Below are 20,428 nucleotides of genomic sequence, written 5' to 3' on the forward strand. Positions count from 1 at the left end.
AACCGAGCTATACCTTGTGCAGGTCTTGGAAAAAGCAGGTCCTGGGTTGGTTATGAAAAAAAATCAACCCAGGGAGTGCCGTGCTGAGAATCGGAGGTGAGGATCTTCCGTCACCCGTACAGGTGGAAACGTTCCCCCCACCCTTCCCCGTGCGATCCCGTAGAGGGGGATTGTGCGTCTCCGAGCGCAGAAATGATTTGGCGACAGCTCCGCAGAGAAGCCACTCTCGACCCTTCGCCTGGCCCACGTCCCATTTACCGGCACAAGGACTCGGACGCTCCTGCTTTAACCCATCCGGCCCCAAAGATTTTCAAATGCCCTACCGGGTAACGTCCGCTACCTTGCACGAGTGTCGTCAGCGCGTCTCGGCAGCGCAGCAGAAGCCGCGGCAGGCTGTGCGGGATCCTCCGGGCCTAAAACCCCGCCCAGGTACAGTACTGTACTTGCTAGCAGACTTCCACTGGGTCCTAGCTGCCGCTTTTTTCTTCTCTAACAAACTACTAATTTGAGCTTCCCGCGTTACACTTCTGTCGGAAAATGAGTGGTTGGGAAAAGTCGTGAAAGTAGCTTCTCTCCCCAATTTTAATAATGGACCTATTCTTGCTCCCGCCTTTCTCCCTTCCCGTTGCTCCATAATAATAAAAGCCAAGCGTGTCAAATGTTAAGCAGCTGCTCAGTTTAAGTGAGTGAAGCACTATCTACAGAAAGCAGAGCATTCAAGACTTATTTGATAAACATATGCTACTTTGAATGTGTCATAAAGTAAACATTCATAGCAGCATCAGTTTCAACTGTGGAAACAGTGTGACCTTGCGTTCAAGGAGTCTGTGAAGGTCAAATGGGATTTACGCCCAGCGTGCCTGCCTGAAATCATCGGTGCGGAAGGAAAATATTAATGTGATTCATGGCCATCTACTGTTCATTACTTAACTGAGCCAAGGGCCCAGTTTCAGCTCTGAAATACTAATGAAATGAAGATGTATATTTTAACATAGAGAGTAGGGAGGCAGATAGGGTTGATCGCAGGATGGCAGGTATTAACAGTGTGATTGAATTTGTGCAGGTTAATTATGTGTGTTGTATATATTGTACATATAAAAAGCAGACAAAACTCTGATTACATTGTCACGGCTGCCATCTTGACTTTTTTGACCACAACCTGCAAACAACCCTGGCTGCAGAAAGATCACCACAAATTGCAGCAAAGAGACATGGTAACCTCCTCCCGTTACTTCCATCTGGTAATCAGTCAGATTTGTGAAACAGAGTTAACCATGCTTAGGGGGAAGCACATTTTAAGAGGCAGAATCTACTGATATTATGGGTCTCATCTTCCCAAAAGATCCAATTCCATACATTAGGACTCTCTAGAAATAAAAGAAACATGATTTCTCCTGCTATACACTAGGAGAGAGCTTGCTTAGGTTGACATTTTCAGTCAACTGCATTGCTGAAAACGTCTGAAAAAGCAGCAAAAAGGGTCCTTTGTGCTCTGTGAGCTTGCTTGTTTTCTAGCAGACATTTCATTACCTTAACTAGGTAAACGTCTGCAAGAAAACAAGCAAGCTCAGAGAGCACCAAGGACCCCTTATTTCAACCCTGAGCTACAAATATTCTTATAAGCAGCAAAAAGGTTATCACCTTCTGTAAGAAACCTTAAGGTGCTATTTATGGAATCTCCCATTGGTTCCAATATTTTAACATTACAAGCTATGGATACATGTCAGAGAAACTTGTTTCACAAACATTTCTTCAGTGACTTTCTTCCAAAGATGGCAAACTTTGGGCAAGCGCTGGCACTTTTGAAAAGTCTGTTGGACCTGGAGTGCACAATATAACAAGGACTTCAGTTTCAGAGAGCTCAATATTAATACGGTTCACGTTCACCTCCCCTTTACAAATGAGATAAATATTTGGTTCAGAAATAATGATGCTAACAGTAAGAATGAGCGATCCAAGTGCATTTTTGAATGCCTATTATATATGAAAATGGATTCATCTTCTACTTCAACCTAGTAACTAAAACAGTTGGTTTGGTGAACTTCAAGATCCTTGGCTTAATTTGCAGGGCATGTCTTATAAGTGCATTGCTATGTTGCTTAGAGCTCCCACTTCCAGTTTTGTGGCATTCATGGTCCATAGTTTGTATGATTTTCTCTAAAGACGTGCAAAAACAAAACCAAGGCATTCCAAAAGCAAAACAGGAAGGCAACGTTTTGGATGTCCCTTTCCCAGTGATTTCACTTTGTCACTAGACATATCCCTGTGCCTTTCAGAAGCTGGCAGGAGGAAAGAAGCCATAGTGCTCACCAGTTTAGAAAACATTTTCCCAAACTGTAAGGGATTTGTATTTGCATCCTGGAAGGGAAGATCTGGTCCATATATTTCAAAAACAAAAATGAAAGGTCTAAGTACCTCTACAGTCCCCAGCCCCCAAATAATTACATTATTTTTACAAAGTTTGCCCAAAGTTATTCTAAATATTTAGATTAGACTCAGTGCTAGACATTAGGGCTAATATTCAATTCTAAAATATCCCTATGATCTGCAGCAATTGTTCTAATCCTTTCATTTTTCCCCTTCATGTTAGTTTACAAAACTGGGAATTTACTCATACCAGCATTCTAATAATGGAATGTAATATTTGCAGATATGATGCAGATTGTTATTATTCCTTGTACAATACTACTTCTGTAATAGTACATAGTACCAATAAAGGGGAATATTCATAGTACAAGGTTGAAATGAGGGATCCTTAGCGCTCTTTGAGCTTGGTTGTTTTCTTGCAAATATTTCATTATCCAAACTAGGTAACATCATCAGTGCTACTAGTTTGGGTAGTGAAACATCTGCAAGAAACATCTGGATAATGTTTGGATAATGAAACATTGCAAGAAAACAATCGAGCTCAGAGAGCACCAAGGACCCCTCATAGTACAGAGTAAGCTATGTAGTCAATAAGCACCAACATCACTCTTGATTTGCAGAAACAACATTCCACCTTTATAAAGTTTAATAAAACTAATGGTTTTTTGACCTCTTAACTTGTAGAAGAGTGTTATATCAACACTAAACAATTAAATGAAGTATCACATCTGTCTTAACATCTCGAAAGTGATGCCATACAATCTGGGATTAAGCTTGGTCCATTGTGCAAGCAGTCAGTCTTAAGAGACAGTGGCTTTATGCCGAGATACACCTTTGACAACAAACGCATGGAGCAGGATATCCAAACTCTCACAATGAGGATCATTTGACCTAAGTGCTCACACTCACTGTGTCCACTGCACTCAAAATAAATGTTGTATTTCAACTACTGTACATGGTTAAAGTGATTAAAAATGGCATTTGAAGTGGCATGTCATGGTGAGTTGAAATCCTGGCTAAAATGTATCCTTTGCAGGTGGCTAACGTAACTCTCTTCCATTTCTAATTTAAACTTGGGTGTAATGGATAATCCCACACAAATGGCCAGACCCCTCAAAGAAGAAAACACCTCCTTTATTCAGTAGATACGGCACTGTACAGGAAGCTGGACAATCAGCTCTGCTTTACAAACCACTTGCATTATTCACATACAAACTGGCCTCCCTAATGCCACAAATAATCGTGGAGGTAGAAGGTGGCCATTCCATGCAGATGCAGATGGAGCAAAGATAAGAAGAATGCATGACTGATAGTATTTCCTGCCCCACTAACCTTTTGGCTAAGCTATGTCAAGGTGGATGCTGAAGAAGCATCCATACTTAACCAGCACAATTCAAAGCAGCAATCTGCAAAGTGATTCTGCTTTCTACAGGGATATGTCAATATTGCTGGATTTCTCCATATACTAATAAGGAGTAGGCATAATGCTGATCCTAGCTGTATCTGTAGTGTTAAACCATCCTGATCCAATTTGGAGCACTAAACCACAGCCACACAAAGGTGCATGAGTTGTGCATTATAGAAAGGCACCATGACAAGGGTGGGGGTTATGGGAGCAGTAGTATCCCAGTGCCACACTGCAGGCAATTGGGTTGGAGGACGAAGTTCTTTTAGTTACTATTCTGCGCATGTGCGCATGTGCTGTAGAAGAAAAGGGAAACTAAAGCACTGGGAAACCACTGACATGATTTGATGTTCTGGTGGTAAAAATCTTTTTGCACAAAGGCACCTTACAGCAGGGTTTCCCAACCTTGGCAACTTGAAGATGTCCGGACTTCAACTCCCAGAATTCCCCAGCCAGCATTCGCTGGCTGGGGAACTCTGGAAGTTGAAGTCCGGACATCTTCAAGTTGCCAAGGTTGGGAAACCCTGCCTTACAGGTCAATGGTAGTCGTACTCCAGACATCTGGACTACAGCTCTTATCAGCCCAGGAAACAGCACCTGCAGGGTAGCTATTGGAAGTTTTTATTTCTTGGCAGACAACACACTGCAGTTGCAGCTCAACAACATTTCCCCTATCCCATAGATACTTGATAAAACTACTGGGAAAGAAATGATGATGAGTACAGGAAAATACTGAGCCATGAACTAGAAACAAGTCTGTGGAAACTGAGGATATATTATCTGTTTTTGTTTTCCTTCAACCCACTCCCCCCCCCCCCCGGGGTCTGGCTTTTGTAAACATGAAACATCCCTAGAAAAATCAGCTATGGGATCCTAGACAGCCTAGTCTGGGAAAAATGAAAACAGAATATATAATCTGGGATAATTTACTTCCTTAACACAAGGTAGTGGTTGTCAGCGATCATTACCTAAAAGGCTAAGGCGAATTTAAAATATGGCCTATTGTGACAATGGGCTTCCCACTCCCCCACAAAAAAATCAGAAAAAAAATAGTGCTTAAAGAAAAAAAAACCCACAATAGTTTCTACTACTTAACTAGGCCCAGCTAGCCTAAAAATAATACAGAAAGGACAGAAGACCAAGGGCAAGAATGGAAAACCAGTGTTTCTGCAGACAGTTTGAAATAGGGCTTTATCAGTTGAATTGTGAGCTTAATTAACTCTTTTTGTAAAAACATGAAAGTCATCCCTTCTTGAGTTTTTTAAGATAGCTTTTTTTGGCATACAAAATGTAGTATTTCCATGAGAGCTGCATAATTACCATCAAGGCACCCAAAGACAAAACAAAAAGAAAATCGCAAATGGGGCAGCACCAATTTGGAGACGCCAAGCAGGATATTAAGAAGTACTGTACTTAAATATGATATGCCTATCATGCCTCTGATAAGCACTGGTAATCTCCACTCCCCCACCCCCTTCTCTCTCTCTCTCTTTCTCTCTCTCTCTCTCTCTCTCTCTCTCTCTCTCTCTCACACACACACACACACACACACACACACACACACACACAGTCTTATTCTTGATTCTGGGTCTCAGCAGGAGAACCGAGAGCTTTTAGAGCAGAATTTCTTTCAAAGCTTTTAGGCCTGGCATTATTTCATAAAGCTGACTTAGATCACTTCAGATCCTGGCTCAGGCAAACATTACCATGATAAACCTGTGATCTGATATGGGGGTAGGACATGAAATGAATTTAGCCCCCAAGCGATGAGAAATCAATTATGCCCAAAGAAAGGCAAATCCTGTGATAGAAATGATGGCACTGCGAGGGGGTTCTTTTCTTCTAATCTGGCATCAATGTGGAATGGAAAAATCAAAGATGTATTCCCTTGCTATGTGCGACCGCTTCAGTTGAGTCAGGCTCTGTCAGTGGGTGGAGGAAGCCTGGCCCTCAATTCCTGTTACAAAAATAATCTTTCACAGCCCTTCTTTTCCTGAGTCCAAATCTACATCCTGATTGCATCTTTAATCATGTTGCAGTTTAGACAATGGAGCAGCTCTTCTGGCTGCTGAACAAGATCCACAAGCAGGTCCTTTTCCCAACTGAAGAACATTTCATCAGGCAGGGTGAGCATTGCTTGTCTCTCCAATCTCGTGTGTGCTCTGTGGCATTCTGTGCAGGTCTTGGATGGTTCTCCAACACAGACAACACGTATGTAGATACAGACAATATATGTAAATACACACACACCCAGCCTATGCACAGCGAATGTGTCACCGGTATGATGCATGTCTGGATAGAGTTCTGCCCACTCCAAAGACACCACTGACACCATCACATCGGTTACCCTTGGATTCTGATGTCCAGGCCATGGATCCTTGAGCTAACCCGTATCTTCTAGGGCAGTGTAACTCATTGCTCCACCAGCCGAGACAGGCCCCAGGTCTGGAACCCCCATTGGATCTTCAGCCTTCACAGTTACACCTGAAGTGATGGGGGGAATGTTAAAGCAGAGGTAGTTATTTTGGCAGGAAGGATACTGATTTAGTCAGAAACAGAACCCAGTATACACACCCTTCTAAGGTCGATGGCACACCCATTTCTGTATCTACCTCGAAATCAATTAATATATTCCATGACAAAACAGTTCTTGATAGTAACATGCAGCACTGCATTACCACTGGGTGTGTGTGTGTCTTCAATTATGTGAAATCGGCAGCTACATCCAATTGAAGCATCCCTCTTTTTCATGAACATGGAATGTGTTTGGGTGCATGTCAATAAGGGATGGGTGGGTTTTGATACATGGTCATTCCTGCTATTTTGCTGTCCTTGACCTTCCTGTTAATGGGACTTAGACTTATATACAGCTTTACAGTGCTTTACAGCCTTCTCTAAGCAGTTTACAGAATCAGCATATTGCCCCCCACAATCTGGGTCCTCATGTCCCCAGTAACTACTTATTTAAGATATGGGAGATTTCTTTTTTTTTGGGCAGATAACACACCACACCCACTGCTAATACCAGAGAATAAAACAAGCTGCACCTTGTGTAGCTGAGGTGGCAACTCATCTTCTGAGCTCTCTTCCGGGACTGGCTCTGGGTGTCGAGCAGCTTGGCCATCTTCTGCCCAGCCCCCAAGTGGCAGCCGAGCAAAGTGTGATGGAGCCCTATTCACTGGACCAGGATCTGTAGCAGGACAGAAGGAATGGAATGGAACTCATCCATTGCTTGAAGAAAGCATTGTAACTTAAGAAAAGAAAATAAGACTAAAAATTACAGAAAAAAATTACCTTTCAATTACAAATGCAGTAAAGGGAAACATTTGGGGAACTTTTCAAGCTTACGATGGTATCATTGTTACTCTTGGCTAGTATTCTGTACGTGATCCTGTTCACCTATAGTTCACATTTCTTAACAAGAAACAAAAGCTAAGAAGCTGACAAGGAGTCTCAGCGCAGCCTCATCTTATGATAAAGAGTGCATCTTGATGTATTTGCCATATTTTTATGTCTAAAGAAGTTTTCTATAGGATTTAGCATTTAAAATAACTCCTTTTATTACTCTGGGAGTAATAAAATAATAAGACCCTAATGTATAATTGATAAATAATGGAGTTAATGCAAGTCCTACTAACTGTGGTTTGCAAATCATGGTTCATTGTATCATGTGAACAATTTTCAGTGGTGGCTTATTCAAAAGCCATTTCAGCCCTACTGGCTGAAGAATGCAGGCTGACCAATGATTTACCAGACTTTATACATACCCGAGACACCACCATAACGGCGCTGGAAGCCTGCCTGTAGAGCAGATGCCTCATCACCAACTTGGCGTGGGGAGGCAAAAGGATAACTGGCCGAGCGAGGCATGGTGCTGCTAGGGGTGTTCCTCTGGGCCTCTGGGTCTTCCTGGGCACTCTCGCCACTCTCATCACTCTCCTGCCGGTGCCACAAGTGTCGTTCAAGGTCCAACTGGGCATGCTGCTTGTGCAGCTGAGAAAATAAGTTAATAAACAATGTAGAACTGTGTTTAGTCAAGATTATTGAAAGGCCTCAAGTAAATCTAATTTCGGACCTGAAATTAGTTGCCCTGCAGTCCTACGTATATGTGTTGAGTCCCCACCTCTACATACAGAAGGATCAGTTCTATTCTGTTATCCAAAATGCAAATGTAAGTGCAGCTAGGTTCACTGTATGATGCAGTTTTGCCTGAAGTTTTCCAATATGATCCAGCTTGATTTCTTATGATGTGTTAACTATTTCTCAGATCCCAAGTTCAGTTTGATACTTCAGGATAAAACAAGCTCAATTCCCTATGCTAGCATTTTATAGAAAGTTTGAGTTTATAGCAAAACTCACAATCTATGTCCACAATTATAAAAGCACCCCACCAGAAATGTGGATACAGTTTTAAAAGTTGCAGAAATGACTTGAGAAACATTATTTAAATACATGAGTAATCATCAGAGCTATGCAATGATTTGGCTGTGACTGAGAAGTTCTTTGAAAGCATGATTGAACACCCATCTGTGACTCACTAAAACAGCCACACTTGGATCTAGGACAAGATAGCTACGGCAGAAGCTCCCCTGCACCAGTTGGGAATCCTGAAACAGATGTGCCTGTTGTGACTTCCCAGATGAATCCAAAGTGCTGCACAGCTCTAATAACAATATAAATCAGGCTGAAGCTAACTTTTAAAATTAAGATTAAATATAAAATAAATCCCATAGAGTTTATGTTTTCACCATTATATCTTTCACTGTTCTGCCTCCATTTCCTTTTTGTAATGCAGCGCTAGCATACAAAGATTTTTCTGGCCTCAAGCCAAGACTTCATAATCATTGGCATCTCCAGCAAACTAGATGCCAAGGTGTCAACATGCCATGTGTACTTTTTATCTTTATTATTATGCATTGTGTTGTTACATGTTATGAGCCACCAAATCTACTTATGATTGGAGCAGGATATTAATGTGCCTTACAAATGAATAAATAAAACATGAACATAACAATAGATATTCACATATTTTAGATTTATACATATTTACATATTTACATATTTACATATATTTATGCTGCAATGCCTTAGGCAAACTTATAAGTGGCCACATGTATACAATGACATCTTCACACCACTGTCATTTTTTTCACTTCCTCCTCTCCCCTTCCCCACAAACAGCCCCTGCATAAGTCATTATGATCATATTACCTCATGCATATAGAGAGCATGCAGGCTCATCTCAGTAGAGGCATATTCTGAAAGAATTAGGCTCTGGAGCTGACCTTCCCAAGCACTACTTCCAGAGCTTGCTGTCCTGGCATCCACCCTGCAGCCAAAAGTGAAAGAACGAATCAAGATGTGGTGTTGGGGAAAACAGGCCACTGACGTTCGGAAAGACTGTCTCCCCTTCCAATACTCATATGCTAAATAAACCAACCTTTTATCAATCATATGTGTGTGCTTTGCAGCTCTATTCTAGCTGGGTACACAATCATGGCTTATGATTCTACATCATCCAGAATGGGACTGCAAAACACACGTTTGAAATACAAAGCAGTTTTTGTGAAGCCTTGGAGAAGTGACCAACTTTATGCAGCTTCAATCATACAAAAAAAATCTAGATGGTTCAGGAAGGGTCAATTAAAGGCTTAAAAATGTTCAGTTTAGAGGGGAAAATGATGTTGCCCTCCCCTCCCCTCTACCAGAAAAAGTATCAAGTAAAATTACTCCTCAGAATATACTCTCAAAGCATCCCAGATAAAATATTGATGAGATGGATGATCTCTAAGAATTTTTCCAGCAGATGCTTACTACACACTATTTCTTACCCCGAGCTTGTCATTATACCATGTCCCCGAAGCTGGGCACCATCAGCATGGGAACTACCATGTATTGTCTGGGTAGACTGAAGAGGGGAGAAGGAACGCAAAGCAGATGCCATCTCAGAGACAGCAGACAGATGCCTTGAAGTCTGTGCATCACGAATTGTCTGGTACCCAAGTGCCGAGGAGCCAGCAATCACGTTGGCAATCAGACTGTGTGGCTGCAGACAGAAGAGAAGAGGGATTTTAATTCTGCAGGAAGGGGATTCTCTCCCCATGTTTGTCACTAGAACTTCACCTTTCCAGTTTTAGCTCTGAACCTGCAGTGGGCAGCGCTGGAATCTCTCACTCTCCCATTCTGGAAGCTAATCCATTCACTTAAACCCAACCCTAGAAGGCACGTAGGATTTTCAGGAAGATATTAAATCTAGATAGTTGACTCTTTACATAGAGAAAAGGAAAGCAAGAGATTCACAATGAGATTCGATGGGAAACCATTATAGAAATTCTACAATTTACTGAAATTTGTACGAGAATGTCAGTAACAGAAATAACGTGAGGACTGGGGTTGGCTATTTCTAAAGTATTTGGGACAAGGACTTTGTGATTTTCTGAGAGCCACATGAGGCCATTCAACAATGTCACTAGAAGATATATAGCAAAAATGTTTTATTTTTTTCATGCTTTTGAAAATAGGGTGAAAATCATCTGGAAACAAAAACAAATTGCTATGTTTTTATGCTTAAACTCCTAAAAAAGGGGGGCAAAATGACAGTGTCAGAATTTGGGAATATTACTGAATTGAGGCTGAATTATTCTGGACTGCTAGAAGATGTTGCACTCCTAAATCACCTGATGCTGTTTTAAGAAGTGCAAATGAAAGATGGAATACAAGAAACTCAAAGCAGGGCATGGAAGATTTCAGCCTATACAATGGTTCTCGCAACGAAGGTGGCTTCTTGTGAACTGAGTTAATGCTACTCTGGTGAAAAGAGTGCCAAAGGTGTGAGGAAAGCCCTTATGCAGAACTGGTCAAGTCTTCTTAGAATACATGGAAGTGTTTGGGAGCTATAGTCCACTGGAGCCACTGCACAGAGCAAATGACTATGCATTGTTGGCATTGTTCCTCAGTTCTTCTCAGCCTAACCAAAAAGAACACTATTCTTGGCTTAGATTCCCAAACAGTTCCCCCATTATCAAAGCCCTATAAAGTGGCACCAATTTTCTCCTTTTCCTGTGCAGGACATCTCACAAAAGTAGCTTTGCCATTTGTTAGTTCTCATCATTTTCTATGTGGGTACCTCAGATTCAGACTGTAGTGACTGGATAGAGGTGAACAGGGCATTGTCAGGCAAGACAGCCTGCTGGGCCAATGCCAGGCTGCTATCACGGTGCACCCGCTCCTTTAGCAAGCCAATGAAAGCTGTGCTCTCCCGAGGCGGTTGCCAGTGTGGATTGGTGATGGCAAAATGCATGAGGGACAGCTCTGTCTTGCCATCCTCAGCCTGCTGATAAATGGAGGCTTCTGTCTTCCCAGCTGACATCCACTGCAAAACATAATAGAGCAGAGCTCAGAAAAAATATCAGACTTAAATATTCCCGCATCCTTACTTACTTGATTTTTTGCAAGTAAAAAAAAAATACAAAGGCTTCTCCTTTGAATCATTATTTGTTCTAATATAAGTATTCCTTTTAAGAAACTACAAACAGGGTACATCTGATTTGTAAATCACATTTCATATTGTGAAAATGAAATTATCAAGTATACTACATGGCTAAAATAGTGATTTGGCTTTTACAGTAATTTAAGGTTACAGTAGGAAAATACTATTTCGTACCTTGATAACTTAGCTGACAGAGTGAAAGCTATTACCATCACATGTGAATTGCATTTTACTATTTGATCTCCTCAGTTCTGTGCTCTATGACTTAAACCACTTTTCAGATATACTTTCATTCAATTAACATCCTACTGAAGAATGCAAAGTAAATGGCCTTTTCTGAATTCCTAATTAATTTCCATTTTTTTTTCATTTATGCTGGGACTTACTGCAGGATGCCCATGCTGGCGCACATCCATTTGGGCAAAGGAGCAAGTGTCTCCCACACCCACCACCTCCACTGTAAAGTTGCGGAAGAAGTCGATGATCTCCAAAGCTTTGGGCCTCAGACAGAAAATGAGAATCAAGGGCGTCACAATGGGACTAAGCAGCTCTTCCAGAATGAACACCTTTGATGAACAAAGAAAACAAACCATTAAGAATTAGAAAACACCACAGTGAATATTACCAACATAGCTCAGGATGACAACAGGCAAGACTGCTGTTCCAAATGTTCTATATTTCTGAAGATTCCCATATAAACATCTTGTTTATAACTAATAACTTATCAGGACTACTCTTGATTGACAGTGGCCTCCCACCCTCTAACCCCATGATGGCGAAACTATGGCACGCAGAGCCTTCTCTGCAGGCATGTGAGCGATCATCCCAGCTCTGCTCCATTGCGCATGCGCACACACCTCCCACCAGCCAGCTGGTTTCCGGGTCTCTGCTGCGCATGTGCGGGGATCACGTGCTCAGGGGAGTTATATGCACGGGTCACATGTGCACATGCAAGGTGCATGTGGGAGGGTCATGTGTGCATGTGTGGGCCACGCAGGGGGGTGCATTGCATTATGGGAGCGCACACACACTTTTGGCACACGATGACAAAAAGGTTAGCCATCACTGCTCTAAACTATACTATCTTACCGCCTTGTACTGGAAGAGTTGAGCGAATTCATCTCTGGTTTCATAACGATGGGCATTTCCTTGCCAGTGATCAGGCATGTAATGAATGTGTGCCAGAATCACTCGAAGCAGCTGTTCTGGGCAGAAAACCAGGTGTTGGTCGGGAATGAAGGACCTGCAGGGACAGATAGGGTGCGCAAGTCACATAAACTGGAGCCAAGGAGCTCTGCATCCCTTGAGAAGCAGCAGCAGGCAGGAAGTAGCTTGTTGGCAAAGGGTGCATATTGCTATTGTCTACACTTCTTTTTTTTACAGTAAAGGACAGACTACAGATAAAGATTCTATAGGAACTCTTAGTTCAGATACAGCACAGGCAGCTCTAATCCATGTATTCATTGTGAAGGAAGGCAATTAATCTTACAAATTTTCATACCACATTATATTCTAGTTTGAAGACTTTCAGGCTGTATTTCTTTTCTTTCAAAAAGTTTTTATAAAGTGCAATGTTAGTTTACATGTAGGGCAATCTTGTAATAATTCCTCCAATGCCAATTGTTAATTGACACGACATTGGCTGCAGATTACATCTCTCCAGAATCCTTTTCATCCTTTGAACAACTTTATATTTTAAATCATAAAATGTCAGGTTGATTTAAATGCTGATCCATAAACAACAATGTAAAAGAGAAATCTTCAACTTCAATTATTTATACCAATAAAGGAGAACATTTGTAGCTCACGGTTGGAATAAGGGGTCCCTGGTACTCTCTGATTGCTTCCTTGTAGACATTTCATTACCCAAACTAGGTAACCTCAATGCTAATAAGGAGTAGGTTTGCTCTCTGTTTATAGCAAGTCACTAGAATATAATCTCAGAGCAAACCCCACTTATTACTAGCAGTGATGATGTTACCCAGTTTGGGTAATGAAACATGTACAAGAAAACAACCAAGCTCAAAGAGCACCAAGGACCCCTCAATTATTTATATCCTGTTGGTTTCTTGCTATTTTCTCTCTTTATTTGCTCACTCTTCCACTTTCTTTCTCCGCTTCAATTTCCTTAAGAAAACTGGTGACTTGATCACTAGTACTTTTTTCCTCTCAGCTATAAATTTACAGTGTCTGTGCACTTTATAGACAGTGAACAACTGTACCCCTGTAAGATTCGGTAAAAAACCCAATAACACGTGACAAGTAAATCTAAGATTCCTGAAAAACCAGATTTTGTCTCCTGACCTCTCAAAGCTTTATGACGCAAGCTTTAGAATGAATTCAACTTCAAAGCATCCTGCCATCATGATTAATGAATTAGGAAAGGCCTTTGGTTAACTGAACTGAAATACATGAATTGTGAAGCTTAGTTAAGTCTCAAACTTATGGTACTCTAAAACAGGGGTCTCCAACCTTCGCAACTTTACCATGGAGGACTTCAACTCCCAGAATTCTCCAGTTAGCAAGCTGCCTGGGAAATTCTGGGAGCTGCAGTCCTCCAAGCTTAAAATTGCCAAGGTTGGAGATCCCTGCTCTAAAATGTCCTAGACATAAATCAGATAGGGACCAAAAATAAGAGCACTTGCTGTTTAATATTTTTTTTTAAAAAAAATAATAGATTGCTTTTAATTACTACCTACATAGTAACAATTATTATCCTCCAAACATAAAGAAAGCCTCCTAAACATGAAAGCTTCAATCCAACCATTCCCACTCACCTACAGACAGTGACAGCCACTCCCAGGATGGTGACAGTTGTGAGAACATGTTCTACAGCTAGTACATCTTCATCATAAATTGTGAGGGCAATGAGGACAGCAAGGATAGAACCAGCAAAGAAGGCCACGTTCTTCGCCACAATAGTAAACAGGGGAGAAATGAAACAGTTCATGTACTTGGAAGCTGGCTTATAGCCTTTGCTGAGTCTCGAGTGCAACTCATGGTCAAGCTCATTAAAATGTCGCAGGTAGCAGCGGCCATAAAGAGACCAGCAACGGGCACCCAGGCTGCCTGGTTCTCTCTTGAGAATTTCAGTGTAACTGAAGAAAGCATAAAGAATCTGCCATATAAGTATAAGTGGACAAAGGAGAAAATTAGCAATGCCAATCCATAAGATACGGGTGCCCAGTTTGTCAGCCAGCTCCATGCGATTGCTACCACGCTTGTACTCAGCCTTCAGACTCCATTCGTTCTCAAAGAGTGAGCCAGGGCCCCAAAAGAAAATGAGTTCAAAGTTGTACTTGAGACCACGGGTATAGAAGACAGTATCTCCCAGGAGGGGAAGATGGAAGCGCACAGGCAGGAGTGACTTGTTCACTATGGCTACCATGTAGTTCTTGAAGCGCAAGATGCGGTGGTAGATGTCCAGTTCTGTCAGCTCCTTCTTATGAATGCAGATCTGGTGCTCCTTTTGGATTTGTATAATCCGTGCTTGTACCTCCTGCCAGGTATAGTAGGGCAAATTGGACTGCAAGTAAGTAGACAGAGGGTGTAAGTGATATGATAAGGGCAATGGGATAACTTTCCCTGAATTGACTGGAAGAAGGCAATAATTTTACCACTTCCTATGCTATTCCAAAAAACCCCAACATAGCCAAGCTTCAGTGAATCATCCAGTCTGAGAATTATTGACTAGATGCAGAACAAGTATTTTTAGTCTTGCATCTAGTCAATTCTTCTGCCTTCTTCCTATATCCCATTGTAAAAATAACACTTATTCTTTATAGAGATCTGCTCCTAAAATGCCAACCACGTCAGAATCATGTAATTCCAAAACCTCTTGTATATCTCATGGAACTTCAGTCCACTTTCTTTTGAACTGTCAGATTTAACTATGTGAAAAAAACAGTGCAGATTCCCTCCCACAAGTATGTAAAACAAAGGCATCTACAGTAATTTTAAACTTGAAAGGATGACATCATGCACAGCAGCAAAGAAAAAAATTATACGGAGAGCTTTTCTGCATTAATTCATTTGCTTGCTTGTTCCTCTAATTCTGACATTACACAATTAAGCTGAACATTCCCTGGGGAAAGAGAAGCAAATGCTTAATAAAGAGACTCAGCTTCTAAGAGAGCTGGCCAAGGGTCTAGAAATAGATACTGGCAAACCCAGAAAGGCAGCTGCAGTGTATAACAGCCCTGCCACTCAACTAAGCAAATCAGAAGAGCAAGTTGGATCAATGGGCAGAACTAAGCTTCCACCGGATTGTCACCAGACTGGAAAAATCAGCAACACTGCACACAACTGCAAGGAAAGGTCAGTAAGGAACAACACATAGCAAGTAAGGCATTTGGGGAGAGGAAGGGTTTTAAAACATGGAGCAAGTTCTTATCCCCTCTTTATTGCTTTGGCAAGAATCATATATCTACTAACTGATTATAACATATTTACAACAATATTGGCTGATAAACTAAAAAAAAGATTTTTACATGAAGATCAATTGCACCCAAAAGACAATTAAAAGATAATGTGAAAATTGTATTAGATGTAGTAAAGCAGAGGTCCCGAACCTTTCCGGCTCGGTGGACCAGCAGCAGCGGGAAGTGGCGGGGGGGGGGAGGGGTGGTAGTTTCGTGCATGTGTTCTGCTTGCACAAATGAAGCTTTGCGCACTCTTGTCCGCTGCTTACACGGGGCGGTTTCCAACAGGCTGCAGCCTGGCACATGGCTGCAGACCTGGGGGTGGGGGACCCCTGTAATAGAGTATTTGCAACAGCATAATGAGAAGGAAGTGGCATTGATTTTTCTTGAAGAAGAGCAAACTTTTGATAACTTGGTCTTTTGTGTTCAAAATTTTAGAAGATCTGGACTTTGGGGAGAATTTTATCCAAGGGATAAACTAGTTACATCTCAAAAGACACCTATTATTGTTAATGGTGATCTAACTAAATCATCTGAAATACCGAAGGGGCAAGCCATGGATGTCCTTTGTCATCTTTTTATTTTAGTTTCAGAAGTGTTAATTGAAGATATTAGGATGAGAACATAACAGGGTTGAAAACCAAAAAAAGAGACTTATACACTGAAGGCTTTTGACTTGGTTTTGCAAGAACCTCAGAATAGTATTGAGCACTTCATGAAATGAGGAAACTGAGAGACTTTGGGGCATTAGATGGATATAAGTAAATCCAAAAGTTTTGTCTTTAAAATAAAAAAAATATTAGCACACAAGACCAAGAGATTCTGATGAAAAATATGGCGTCTAAAATTGAGAAGGTTAAATATCTGGGAGGTTACATTGACCAATGTGAATTGTATGCAGTTTCGAATAACTATGTTAAGGTATGGAATGATATTTTTTTTAAAAACGTACTGAGGTAGGACAAACAACAATTGTCACTGTTGGGTAGAATTTGACTGTTTAAGATGAATATTTCACTTAGAATGTTATTTCTATTTCAGACGATATTGGTATTGATGACTGATGTACCACTTAACAATGGCAAAAAAAATAAATCAAATCTTTTGGATTGGATTATTAGAATTGTTTATGATTATAGAAGTATTGTGCATTATAGTTAATCTTATAATAAAAGATTGTTGTATTTATACTTGTAAAAAAAAAAGAATATATCTACTACCTTGCTGGTAAGTAGAGTAGGATTGTTAACCCAGCATTTTTCCCCCACTGATTAGCAAGATGACCCTGGGATGCCTGCAGAAAGACACTGCACTCTCTGGTAATCATAAGGCCTCTAAACAAAAAAGTCTCATTAAGGCACCTTTTCACTTGTGAATGAACTGTTAGTGAAGTGAATCTCAATAGCTTACCATGGGAATCTTGAGCGCATTCACATAAAAAGAATGTATTTCCCAGTAGCAGCAAATGTTGTAAATGAATTTAATCAGCCGGTGAATCCAAAAGACCCCTGCAATCACTAGGATGGAGAGAAGAAATCCATTGGCCTGGATTCTAGGAGTCAGAGAGGGAAAGAGAGATATGGAGTCAAGCCAGATGTGAAAGAATAGCTCCTGCCTTTATGCTTTAGAAATATGAATAAACTCTTTCTTCTTCCATTACCAGAATTCAGGCAACTCTAACAAATTCTGGAGAATGTGTAATGTTAAGATATCAATTACCAAAACAACTGGGCTGGCAAGACTAATGGGAAAAATATCAAGGACATCATCACATAAACAAAACAAAGCTCTATTAATCATATGACATTACCTACTCACTCCCAGTCAAACCGGTCCTTGATGATTCAAAACATAAATCAAAATATAAATAAAGCTATAATTTATAATTATAAAATATTTTTAAAAATGAATGTACATCCAGATAAACAATACTGCATACATTCAAGTTTAAAAAGATGAACGTGGTCTTTTCAAAGTGGATTTTCTCCCCCTCTGCAGGTGGCTAGTCCATTTACTTGGAACAGAAGACCAAAGATGAGCTAGCTAACTTTATTACAACTGTTGCAAGTAAATAATACATTACAGATTATCATAGATCAAATTAGCCAGTATACATGTAATATTCCATTTCCCAAGTCAAACTGAAAACATTTCTAACCAGAAGCTAAATTTTTCAGCATACATTACTGATGGAGTGTTACCTATTATGAAGCTCAGGAACTTGTTTATCTACGAGATCTTGTGTTAAGTCTCACAAAGATGAACAAAGGATGTGGCTGTATTTAGTCACTGCTATTTTTACCTGGCACTGCACTCATTGGGAGGCAGGAAAGCATCTGGCAGAGTCACCTTGACTGGGTCACTGGAATGCTGACTGTGATTCACCAGTTTGTTGGCAAAGAGAATATCATAGTCAACACAGCTGACAAGGAATGTAGTAAAGGCCACAACAAAGATGAACTGCCTGTAAGAACAAAGAGAAAAAATTGGGTGCATTTTACTCCCTTCCCCTTTAAAGGACCTGAGCTGACAGAAAGTATCAGGTTTCCAGTGATCAATTTTCAAACTGAGTCAGAACATCAAGATAGGATTTCTTTCAACTGAAATAATTGAAATTGAGCATTGAGAAGCATCACCAACCTAGGTGAGAGATTATTTATTACATTTTTCACTTTCCGTCTGACAAGAAGGCTTAACATAGGAACATAAAAATGAATTCTACAAATCCTGGGAACAAAAAATTATACTCACATTAACTCAAAGATCTCACTGATAAGCATGCATGTGAAGCCATTCTTCTGGTGCAGGTTATAGACGTGAAGATTATAGTCAAGGAGAATTGCCAAACTTTTTAGAATCTACCCCCCTGTTTCAATTGTGACTTACAAATAGCATTTTCTCTTTCATTTTAAACTGCCTTGCTATAATACTAAGTAGTTAACACTTGAGGTAAGGAGTCAGTAACTTTCTTCATAAAGAATTTCCTTTGGAAGTGCAAGTAGTTCTCCCTTAGGAAGTTATGGCAGACACCCATCCATCCTTTCCCAAAGTTACTTATGATCTGTTTTCAAAGTTATGACTGCTATATATTACCACGGTAATGTGATTGCATTTTGGCCACTTGGTAGTGACCCTCAATCACATGGCATTGAAAATTATTTTGCTAGTTTCAGGCATTGATTGCTGGTTTCTAGTAAAATATAGTTCATTTAATAATCGCAGTGACTTTTTATGACTACTCTATAAAAAGGTTGCAAAATCAAGTCAGGTCACCTGGTGACCCACTTAACAACTACAAAGACAGACAATCAAAATTCCAGGATCAATTGTGGTTATTAAATGAAGACTATCTGTATGTACAGTTAACATTCTTGTATCTTTGTTATCTTATCTGTGAGGAATATATCAAGGATGCAAGGATCATTTCTAAATGAAATATACAGAATACATATGTATATATGTATTTATATGTTAAGTGTAATTGAAACTGAAACACACTCAAGTTTTATTCACTTATTTACAATAGTACCCTGTTGAACACAACTAATCTATTAATTATTTCCTAATTTATGTCACTATGGTTTATTATTGTGATACTTTCTTAATCGTGAAGTTAAAAGGCTTCTTGTAAAGTGATTTCCAATTTGGTGTAATTGGAATTTGACTTGGGTTTCAATCATTTTGTCCCTGCAAACAGGTAAGGATATTCGAGAGAAAAAAAGATCCAGATTTTCAATGTGATGCCAGGGAGCTACAAGACAGAGACAAAATTTCAAAAATATTCATTCCAACATTCACCATAGAAGATTTTACAGGAGAAGGAGAAAGTCTGCCAAAAGAGAACCTCATCGCACAAAGAGCTGCAAATACTAGTTTCACTTTAAACAATCTTATCCAAAGGGATTGAGGCATTTGTGTTCCCATTTGTTTTGGATTCTGAGATGAAACATTCCATTTCGAGGAGAAACGGACTGTAAGAATAGCATCTGAAATATCTAAAACCAATTATGGAAACATCCCTCCACTAAATTTAATGAAAATTAGGATCACATTGTATAAGAAATGCAGCTCCTCCACCAACATGGGGCACAATCTCCAATTTTCTTTTTCAACATGTATACCACTAGAGCAAGGGTGTCAAACTCAATCACGTCATGTGACGTATCAAGACTTATCACAACTTTTCTTGCTTCTGCAAAACAGCCAAAGTGGGCGAGGCCTGTGTGTGACACATCCAGCCTGCGGGCAGCCAGTTTGACAGGCCTGCACTAGAGTTTTTGACACTGAAGTTAGCAGTCCATCTATACTTACATTTGCTGCCCTCAGGGACATGGACCATCAGATTTTCTTCTCCAGGGGGAGAGTCATTATATGAGGCCTCCAATCGCTGATACTCAGTATCAAAATGAGCCATGTTGTCATCTAAATTCTTATAAACTCTGACATAAAGGGCAGTGAAGGACAGAGAGAGGAGGGATCAGCAATTTCATGTAATTATGAGCCATCAGTCAAATAGGCAGTTCATAACTTCTTCTTTTAAGTTATACTTATGTATAGAATACCAAACAGAATAAAAGAAGAGGAAACTATTAAGAAACTATAGCAACAAGTAGAAAATTATGGATGTTACTAGTTTTTCTTTATGCCCCCTCTTTTTCCTGAAGTCTGAGTGGCTCACCTCTCTGATCACTACTTGAGGAGAAAACAACAAGAAAAAAGACTCCATTTCATTAAAAATTCTGTTCA

General features: G+C 40.3%; 2 protein-coding genes across 3 annotated transcripts in view; both read right to left on the reverse strand.

Annotated features, from left to right (window-relative positions):
- The window catches only part of ABCB6 (ATP binding cassette subfamily B member 6 (LAN blood group)), a 46,830-nt gene extending 46,349 nt beyond the window's left edge, over positions 1–481 (reverse strand). Inside the window, exon 1 of one of the 2 annotated variants that reach the window (XM_087713206.1) lies at positions 324–481. The gene's annotated coding sequence lies outside the window, so the exon portion shown is untranslated. Of the gene's footprint in view, positions 1–13; positions 285–323 lie in introns of those variants that run through there. The other variant, XM_087713215.1, reaches the window with a different exon arrangement.
- A 3,001-nt stretch (positions 482–3,482) lies between these two features.
- Positions 3,483–20,115, reverse strand: ATG9A (autophagy related 9A). Its single transcript, XM_087713224.1, has 14 exons — positions 19,994–20,115; positions 19,390–19,433; positions 18,434–18,498; positions 17,985–18,146; positions 17,093–17,234; positions 14,039–14,787; positions 12,351–12,504; positions 11,648–11,827; positions 10,899–11,144; positions 9,604–9,818; positions 8,984–9,101; positions 7,540–7,765; positions 6,820–6,962; positions 3,483–6,256 (listed from the first exon to the last, which is right to left on the reverse strand). The coding sequence occupies exons 1-14, from the start codon at positions 20,094–20,096 to the stop codon at positions 6,251–6,253; spliced, it is 2,553 nt and encodes an 850-aa protein (XP_087569350.1). The 5' UTR covers positions 20,097–20,115; the 3' UTR covers positions 3,483–6,250.
- Positions 20,116–20,428: the final 313 nt, after the last annotated feature.

The sequence above is a fragment of the Thamnophis sirtalis genome, unplaced genomic scaffold (genome assembly GCF_051295495.1).
Source record: "Thamnophis sirtalis isolate CommonGarterSnake01/CBP01778 unplaced genomic scaffold, rThaSir2_p1.2 scaffold_1, whole genome shotgun sequence".
In the NCBI taxonomy this organism is placed as follows: domain Eukaryota; kingdom Metazoa; phylum Chordata; class Lepidosauria; order Squamata; family Natricidae; genus Thamnophis; species Thamnophis sirtalis.